Here is a 9,298-nt window from a genome sequence, read left to right as displayed (position 1 = left end):
TCTCTCGGGTCACCCCAATTCAATTGTGATACCCCAACATCAGGCCATTAGAAGACACATCTTCGCGCATGGCTTTCTGAAACCCGCTTCGCAGACCGAAAGTAAATATTACTTACTGCCTTATTTTCCCACGCTCGTCTCGAACACTGAATTATTCGAACGGTGCAAACGGCGGCATACACCAGCTGCGGCCCTCACAAAAATGACACAAGAAACTTATCCTGCTTAGAACTGAACCATCCAATACCCACACCATGTGGCATCCTTTGGAGCGTCCCCAGGTACAATTATTTTTTGTCTCCTACATCATGAGCACAACAAAAGCGGATCCCGTCAGCCAGTTGTCCCCATCAACAAGGCTTAAGACGATGGGCTTACCGCTACCAAGTGCTCCCAAGGCAGCTTCTGATGCCTTGGCTGCAGCATCCTTTGTTGTTTCCATCCCTGACTGGCCACTCTTTTTCGCATTCTCAGCACCCTGCTGTACCGTCTCGGAAAGCGGTTGGGTTGTAGTCTTGGAATCTCCTGTATTAAGCACAGTTACATTAACCCATGTAGCTCTGGGCGGAGTGTATTTGGATTTTGCGTGAAAGAGCCGCTTCTTCGGGCCATTTCTTTTTTTGTCATATTGATTTATGGATAATATATGGTGGCATGCGAATCTGGTGAATTTTTTCACCTACCTGGTTGGGTGGCGCTCTTTATCTGATCGCTAATGTTACTGGAGCCTTGGTCTGCCATGGCGTGCGATGGAGATGGTTCACTGACCGTGGGGTGGTAAATATAACTATAATATTTGGATGTTGCTATTTGAGTGTATGATGGCGGAAAACAGGAAGTGGTTATATGGCAATATATGGTAATGCGATGAGTAGGAGATGTCGCTTCTCCAGATTTATCCCAGAAACCAGTGACGTTGATGCCCCGACCCTAGTATGAAAGCCTCTAAGACAAACAAAACAAACACAAGCAGGTAATGTCTCATACTATATTGGCGTGGTGGTACTGTACAAAAGTGGCCGAGAAAGTGAAGCTTGATAGCTACGTTCTGCACATCAAGGATCATCCGAAACGATCAAGCTTAATTCAGACCCTGTGTTATGTGATTTGAAATGGACAACTCGAACGAGTCAGTACTTGTTTTATCTAGCGGGGTGAGCCACGCAATTTGCTCACAAGGGCTCTTAGCCTGGCTTTTAGAATGAGCATTAGAGAAGCTGACGCCCAGGTCCGAGATAACCAATAAAGAGAAAAAGGAGGGAGTTGACCTGCGTTTTCGACCCTCTGCCTAGTCGCAAATGTATCAAATTTGGGAGAAATGACCTCCATAGCGGAGCTGGTTCCCGAAGCCTCTGGTTGTGAATCAATGGCAGCTGAGTGTGAGCTTTGGATACTTCTGTTGCTATTGCAATACAAAAAGTCAAGTAAAATGAGATCTCGAGCCATAGCCAGAGGCATTTTACCTTTAAACTAAACGGTAAATTTCAAAAAAGGGACGAAACTAAGATGCAGGTTATCATGGATAAAGATGTAACAGCCCTAAGGAACCAACTCCAAAAACCTGGCGCCAGGCAAAGAAAACAAATTAGGGTCAAGAATATACCAGCGGCAGGAGGGAAAGAAGCAAAGAAGACACTTGGCAGACTTTAATCAATTCTCCTCTATATCCGTCCCGCCACCTGCGTAATCGGGTTTTTCTGCAGATTCATATTCCGCAATGAGATCCATAACCACAGTCCTGGCTTCGTCAAACTCCCCCAATCCATCCGCGAATGGGGCTTCCTTTTTATATTGTTCCAAGAACGCATTGCGCTTGCGTAGCCGATCGTACTGACTAACAATCCTCTTGAAGAGGGTTGCCACCGAGGTGTGGTTTGCCAGCATTAATCCACTTACCCTATGAGTATTGGGCAGGTATGGAGAGCGTTTGGGAACAGCGACGTGGATGCTAGCTGGTCCCCAGGGGATAAATGTGGCCAGGCGACGTTCACGAATCCTGAGAATCGATTTATCAACATCCGTCTGAGCTGCTTCACCCTGAATGATATTGAATATGCTGATATAGCAGCTGGATTTACTGGGTACGATTGAGACCATGCGGTTTTTAGGTTGGAGGAGTCGACGCATAACATCTAGTACGGTGGTTTTTCGGACTGTTTTTGCTTGTTCGACATTATCACCGGTAAAAGGCGTGTATGACGTGATGAGGAATCTGGTACGAGGATCTGGTATGAGATTCGCCAGGATGCTGACGAGGTCGTTATGCATGTACCCTGGATATCGAAGGGTGGTGGTGGATGCAGACATAACAGTAGAAACCTACAGGTTATCAGTAATAGCACAATATGACACTACTCTAGTTTACTCACCAATTGATTGGTTTGTTGAAATGAAGGTTCTTGCACATGTAATCGGTCTGCAGCAATTCGGGAAAGGGCACCATTGTCCACGACAACCTAAGCGGGAAACATGAATAATTATGAATATCAAGCGGAGGACTCACCCTAACATACCACTGAATCTGCATTTTGTGTCAATCTTCTCATGGCCAACAGGCTGTTATAGGGATTGACAACAACATCGGCTGCTTGTGTGTCAGGAAACACGGAGTAGGTCTGGATTAATTTTTTAGGGAATCGATCGTTCATTCGTTCGAGAATATAACTCCCTAATCCGGACCCGGTTCCACCTGCGATGGAATGAAGCAACATAAATCCCTACGTTACTCCCGTTAGCCACTCACACCAGCAGAGAGGAGAAAGTTCAAAAAAGATGTACCTCTAATGAATCACTGCCATCTGCTTCCCGATCTATCATATCGAAAACCTCTTCCTGAACAATCTCACCGGCCGCATATCCGGCAGCCCAATTATTCCCTGCACCTATCCCCTGCCTACCAATGAAAAAGTTCTCAGGGTTGTATATGTTGCGATAGGCGCCGGTTTGGATGGTATTCAGAACCTGAATTGCGCATAGGAAACAAGTTATTAGCAAACCGTCGCAAAATGAACCACATATGAAATACCATTAGCTTCTCAAGGTTGGTCATACCCTTGGCTCTAGGTCAAGTAATATAGCTCGAGGAATGTATCGTGTATCGTCACTCTGTTTTCCATTTTAAGAGATCGAATTATCAGCAAGCAATCGCGTTCCAATTTTAATCAATCCATTTCAAACAAGCAGAGCAACTAACCTGGTAGAAAAAGACATCTTTCCGATCTCCTCCCTCAGTCGCAAATTCTGCTAAATTCCCATCTTTGTTTATTCCATGTTCGAGGCATAGCTGCTGCCAGAATTGACTACCAACTAAACGACATATCAGTCTCCACATCTAATGTTCGCACCATTTACCTCTGACTAATTGAACAAGGTCTGGCCGTGCCGCTTGATATAACACTGGAAATGATTGAAGAGAGCTCTTCATATATGGGATAGGACAATACTGTGGGTTTTCCGCTCGCTCTGAATTGTCTGACGTACCATTGTTGCCGCACTGGCCAGCCTGGATTGTGATGATCTCCCTAGAAGCAGAATGTGATTAATAAACTTAATAGAAGGAGATACGATGTAATATCTGCTAAATACGGATAGGAGTTGGGTTTTAACATACCTTGGCATCTTCCTGACTTTGCTTGAAGCTGTTGTTGATTTTGATGTGGAGAACGCGTCCTCGCGTGGTGGAGGGGAAAGTTGGGAATTAGGGCAGTCAAAGAGCAAAACTGGTTCCTGCAGCTTGGGCCGAACTTCAGCCCTGCAAACTACAACATAGTTATTACTTCAACACTTTTGGGGACCACGGGCACTGGGGCCCCTCCAAATGATGAACTGTAAATATATCAATTACTTCTGTAGCCTCTGTGATTGTAGGCACTATGTCGATAAGTATTCAACTATGATTGCCAAGCTCACGACCAACCGCCTGAGTTACTACATTCATCAACCAGTTGTTCCACTCCGGCAACGACTCCTTCGATGATGACGATTTTCTCTCCCAGCACTGGACCAAGCGCTCTTATGCACCCTTGACGGACAACTCCGTCCATGCCTGCCATCCCCGCACATCCGAGACATATGGATGCTATTTGTTTCCCAGCCCTGTTAATTAATCGTTCCGTTGCTTCTACCATTCTTTTCTCGACCTCTTCTGCAGGTGTAGTATGCAACTCAACAGCACTAAGCCCTGTGGTCTCGACCCCAGCAAATAATGACTCCAGGTCCACATTGTCATCCGTCCCAAAATCCGAGCGCCGTCGCAGCAGCTCCGGCACGGCGTTTTCAAATATCTCCTTCCATACATCTCCAGTGGAAATGATTCCGAATGTTGGCCCAAGTCCTTTGCCAGCATCGGCGCCGGAATTGACAGCAGAAATAGAGCGTAATAGGGAAATACTTTTCCACACGCTTGCCTCGAATATACCAGTCACGTACTTCTTTCTAAACTGAGCCTTTGCATTTGGTGTAACGATGCCAATCTGCTCATTCAGCATTCCAACCAGTGGATGCACTGAGTAGCATGCGACTAGGAAGGCGTCATATTTGGATATCAAAGGTGTCAAATGAGGTAAACAGTGGAGGGCGGAAAGTGATGAATCAACGCTGGAGTTGATGCTAGGGATTCCTCTGATTTCCTCCCCGTCTGGCCCCAGTGATGGCTCCTGTGGAGCTGTGAAATAGTCAATGTGGATGTTTGGACAAGCAAGGTTTTGGAGAAGGGGTCTGAGTCCATCAGTCATATGTGTGGACGTATTAGGATTGATGATGAGGATTGAGAAAGATTGATCTGGAACCGGCACCTCCATTCTCCATCATTGGGTTTCGAGGAACGTTCTTGAGGCGATAATGATTTGTTCGATTTCCAAAGCCTCCAAGTGGAAAGATCCAGGTAACTTATACTAACTAATCAGTTAAAACAAAGAATATTATATAATACTGCAGCTCTTCACAGATATAATCTCTGACTTTTAATAAGATAAAGTAGTTAAAAGAGATTTTGATTTGTATTTAAATGAATAGATGAATGTACTGTACAGATGCTCCTGCAAAAAGTTTTGTCTCGCCCTACTAAGCACTAAAAACGCCACAATTTTCTTCTGAAATACGCACTGAAATTAATACTGAAGATCCTGTATCTCATTCTTTTATTATCATTCAAATTAATAAGTAAGTTACAGTGTAATTAGTGAAGTCTTCCTTTCTTATATTCATTGCCACCTTCTAACTCTATAACCTTCTTAATATGAACAGGAATCCGCTCTATCCAAGCCTGAATCTGCTCCTGTGGTAGATCCCTCCATGTTCTTTCCCATATTGCTATCCCCTCGTCCGTAGGTTTGTGCAAAATTAGCGTGGTTTCATTAGTGTATATTATACGAGATCTCATTGAATAATCAGTGTATTTTTGAGTATTCATTGGTATTAGTGTAATATATAAACCCTAATTAAGGATCCGCGTAAATAGATATTAGGATATACTATGAAATTCCGCCCAACATTGAGTTTTCAAACAAAAGAGGGTATTTTGACACTCTGAACAGCCAGAATTTGATCTCCCTATCTTTTTATATTTCTGCTGGCCAATCTTTCGTTTATATTGACACCAGGCACAAACACGCTGCTTTGGAAGAGGAATCCATTGATGATTTAGATTAGAATTTGATCATTTCCTTGGTAGATTATCATGAATTCTAGATGTGAATTCAAAGAGTTCCTGGTAAAGCTTCTCATGAAAGCTTATATGAGAAGGAAGATCCTTCACTGGAATCCCCTGCTGCTTCATATATAAATATTGAAGCCGGTATGCATTAATAGCTGCGGAATCAATAAGCCAGTAGAGAATAGGAAGCCAGGTGTGATAGGTGACTCTATGACTAGTATATGCTGCCTGGTATTGATTTGCTAGGTCTACCCCATTCATATGATGGTTATAATCATCTATAATCAATGGGATTTTAAGCTTCTTTTGTGGTTGATCTTCAAAGACTTTTCTAACAATATTGGCATTGGTTGAGAGTTCCCCTGGGCATTTATGAGTACATTCAATAACTGCGTCCAATGAATGAATCGTAGTTAGTGCCAATACCATATTATTATCTTGCCAAGCAAGACAGAGAACATTCTCTTTTTCAATGGCATGCAGGGTATTCCAGGGTATGGAATTTGAATGCTCTCGAAGCTCACCTTGTACTGCTGGAACCTGGTTTGGATGAGTGGTTCCACATGCTCCATACCTCTGTTGATGTAGTTCTTTGAATAAAGGAACTGATGTAAAGTAGTTATCCATATAAATTGAATAGAATATGACCAGCTGTGAGATAGAGATTTCATTAGGCGTGGCATTCGGTGTAGCATTCAGGGGGGTGATATTCGGGTTGATATTAGGGCCAATATTATGGGTGATATTAGGGTCGATATTAGGGGTGGCATTCAGCATGGTATTCAGCGTATTCAGCGTGGATACCATAGGAAGCCGCTTCACCAGATTCACCACCATAGATCCCGGTTTTTGTTAACATAGGGAATTGAAACATAGGCATTATACCCTGCCGGCGGCTAGACCAGGAAAAAGACCATAAATAGCCATGTTCTGCTAGGCCAAATATCTTATATCCTTGAGGAATTGGTTTATTAGACATCTTGTATGTATGTTGACTCTGTCCAAAGCATTTAACCATAATCTCATCAATGGAAATCTTAGAGCCAGGGGTATAGTATTTTCAGCATGTCATATGAAACTTAGTAGCTAATGGCTCTACCTTATACCACCAATCCTTATTTTTGGCCTCCGGGCGGCGGGCCTCATGAGGGTTAGATATATGGATATATCGTTTAATCTGTTTGAAACGTGTATGCGTCATATAGGATTGAATGGAATGAATAGAGCCTTGTTTCAGATCATTCCACCAGTATAGATCAGTTTGATGGGATTTATGAACTTTCATATAGAGAAGAATGCCTATAAAGACCTTTATCTCCACTGGATTGATATTTTTCCATGAACATTGCTGAATAGAAGGCTTTGAGAATATAGATATTTCAGAAATCTCTATGAGCTTCATCATCAGTATCTCTAGTATCTCTCTTTAATTTTGCATAGAGATTAGTAGAATTACTGATATTTTGAAAGCATTTCTCAAAGAAGAATAAGGTAAACAGGGTGTATGGACTGCTAATATTGATATTTGCAGAAATATTGAGAATTGGATCTCATGAGGTAGGCAGTATTGGGTGGAATTTCACTGATTCTAGAGGTGGAAGTTCTGCAATAACCTCTTCAACAGGCCGTTTTCATTTTCTTGATGTTTTTGTATGAACTAGAGAATGAATTAGTTAGCTAGGTCATTTGAATTGATTAATATAAGGAACTCACCATTGGATTTAGTAGGTTTCTCAGTGGATTCCACGTTCGCAGGTTTGGGGGGTTCCATATTCGCGGGTAGGGGGATAGGTGGGTGAATATATGAGAATCAGGCAGGCAGGCAGACAGGCAGGGCTTCAAATGCGTTGAATTCCATACACATTCTTAAGATTTACATGGGATCTTCAATCAGTGGATCTAAATGACCAATTATTATTCATATAAAATTATATAGGATTCTATTGGTTATGCCCAGGGCGCCGGTGCAGAATTCCATACACTAATTGAAACCACGCTAATTTTGCACAAACCTACGGACGAGGGGATAGCTGCTGCCCGGTTCTGTGGAGCTCCTTTGACAGTTGTTTTTCGTTTCATCCAGGTCCAAGCAGGTTCAATCATATTGAGATCTGGGGAATTCGCACACCAGAGCATCCGTTGAATGTGATGAATCTCATATATATGACGTTGGATATAGTGATCATGAGCAGGAGCTCGATCCTCCTGGACAATGGTATTTGGACGTTCCTTTTCACACTCATTGGCAAAGGGAAAGAGCTTTGGAAGAAGGATTTTGACCTGATATCGATACCAATCAATTCCATTACTTTTGCCACGGGATAGCTTGCCTGTCTCTTTCTTCCACTTCCATATTGGTTGAGGTCCTGGCAGTTGACGAAGGTTTAAACGTCATATTCCATTTTGAAGCTCCCATTCTGCTTTCTTGATTGGTTCCATCATTTCATTAAGAGAATCTATATCCTTTACTGACTGAGCCTTTTCTTGAGCAGTTTCCGGACTCCAGCAGTGACAGGGACCCTTTTTATCATATGAGAAACAACCCCAGAATATGAACTCTGAAGACCCCTTCCATCGCTCGCGTATGCAACTTCGAGAGAATCTTTCCTTGGAGGTTCTCCAAATTCGATATCCTCCACGGCGATGAAAGCAATATAACAGATGTCTCATCTGACCATATAACTCTTTTCCAATCTTCTAGAGTCCAATCTTGATGATCTAGACACCACTGAAGTCGTTCATGTTTCATTTTATTGGTCAAGCCAGGTTTTCGAGTAGGTTTGGTCTTTTTCATGCCTGCTTTTCGCAAGATCTTCCATACAGTGTTGGGTGCAATATTAAAGCCCTCCTCACTGAGCTCAAGAGCCATATCAGCACAGGATTTCTCCCGTCCATATCGATTTCGGCGCACCTTCGCTAATACTTGCTCTCAAATAGGAGAAGTCTGTTTTGTAGGTCTGCCACTGCGGGGGGCATCTTGAAGGAATTCATCACGGATAGTAAGATAGAGGAGATCAGGGTTGAAGCCACGTTCGAGAGCTCTGGCATATATACGGTTGATTTGGCGAGCAGAGAGATTTGTAATATTCATGATCTCAGTGGTAGTTTTTGCAATATAAGGTGATTTGAGAGCCACCACGAGCGCCCGAGTGGCGATATCAGTATTGGGAGCCATGATTGAAAGCAGCACTGATGATGAAAAGATAACAAACTGAGGCAATAGAAACTAGGTGGGAGCCTCTTATATTTTAAATGAGGGGTAGTTTTATTACATTTTAATACTGTGGTGGTGCTCACTATCTAATATAGCGGTTTTTTAATTATCTTGGCGAGACAAAATTTTTTGCAGCGGCTTCTGTACAAAGATTCAAGCTGCATTATTCTGATTGATGCCCTAGACAAGTGTCATGTGAATAAGTGGCTGAGCAAGTGGTGTGGCTGAGGTTTTAAACTAACTACCTCAGCTAAATATCACAAAACCAAAAACCATGATCAACCCAGCACGGAACACGCAACGCGGGTGGTAGGACTCTTTTTAATGCTATTCGAATCATGTCAGAGGATGAGCTTCTTGCAGCTAGCCACCAGCCCAAACCTTCTTCGCGCTTTCCCGCCCGATTTCCCTCCGTTCCCTGTCCAATAAAA

The 9,298-nt window shown here is 43.0% G+C and overlaps 4 protein-coding genes across 4 annotated transcripts; all 4 read right to left on the bottom strand.

Annotated features, from left to right (window-relative positions):
- Positions 1–301: 301 nt before the first annotated feature.
- On the bottom strand, positions 302–741 carry HCAG_08481 (predicted protein; the record flags this gene model as incomplete). The annotated part of the gene is made up of 2 exons (XM_001536649.1): positions 302–525; positions 684–741. 2 exons carry the CDS (start codon positions 739–741, stop codon positions 302–304), a joined length of 282 nt encoding a protein of 93 aa, XP_001536699.1.
- A 909-nt stretch (positions 742–1,650) lies between these two features.
- On the bottom strand, positions 1,651–4,487 carry HCAG_08480 (tubulin gamma chain; the record flags this gene model as incomplete). The annotated part of the gene is made up of 9 exons (XM_001536648.1): positions 1,651–2,319; positions 2,370–2,456; positions 2,514–2,615; positions 2,779–2,961; positions 3,052–3,105; positions 3,194–3,306; positions 3,481–3,521; positions 3,611–3,751; positions 3,910–4,487. The coding sequence occupies 9 exons, from the start codon at positions 4,485–4,487 to the stop codon at positions 1,651–1,653; spliced, it is 1,968 nt and encodes a 655-aa protein (XP_001536698.1).
- A 1,169-nt stretch (positions 4,488–5,656) lies between these two features.
- On the bottom strand, positions 5,657–6,460 carry HCAG_08479 (predicted protein; the record flags this gene model as incomplete). The annotated part of the gene is made up of 2 exons (XM_001536647.1): positions 5,657–6,042; positions 6,178–6,460. The coding sequence occupies 2 exons, from the start codon at positions 6,458–6,460 to the stop codon at positions 5,657–5,659; spliced, it is 669 nt and encodes a 222-aa protein (XP_001536697.1).
- Positions 6,461–8,582: 2,122 nt separating this feature from the next.
- Positions 8,583–8,828, bottom strand: HCAG_08478 (predicted protein; the record flags this gene model as incomplete). The annotated part of the gene is made up of 1 exon (XM_001536646.1): positions 8,583–8,828. One exon carries the CDS (start codon positions 8,826–8,828, stop codon positions 8,583–8,585), a length of 246 nt encoding a protein of 81 aa, XP_001536696.1.
- Positions 8,829–9,298: the final 470 nt, after the last annotated feature.

This window comes from Histoplasma capsulatum, genomic scaffold (genome assembly GCF_000149585.1).
Source record: "Histoplasma capsulatum NAm1 scaffold_11 genomic scaffold, whole genome shotgun sequence".
Taxonomy (NCBI): domain Eukaryota; kingdom Fungi; phylum Ascomycota; class Eurotiomycetes; order Onygenales; family Ajellomycetaceae; genus Histoplasma; species Histoplasma mississippiense.
The sequence above is the reverse complement of the archived record's forward strand: the minus strand, read 5'-3'. Positions and strand labels throughout refer to the sequence as shown.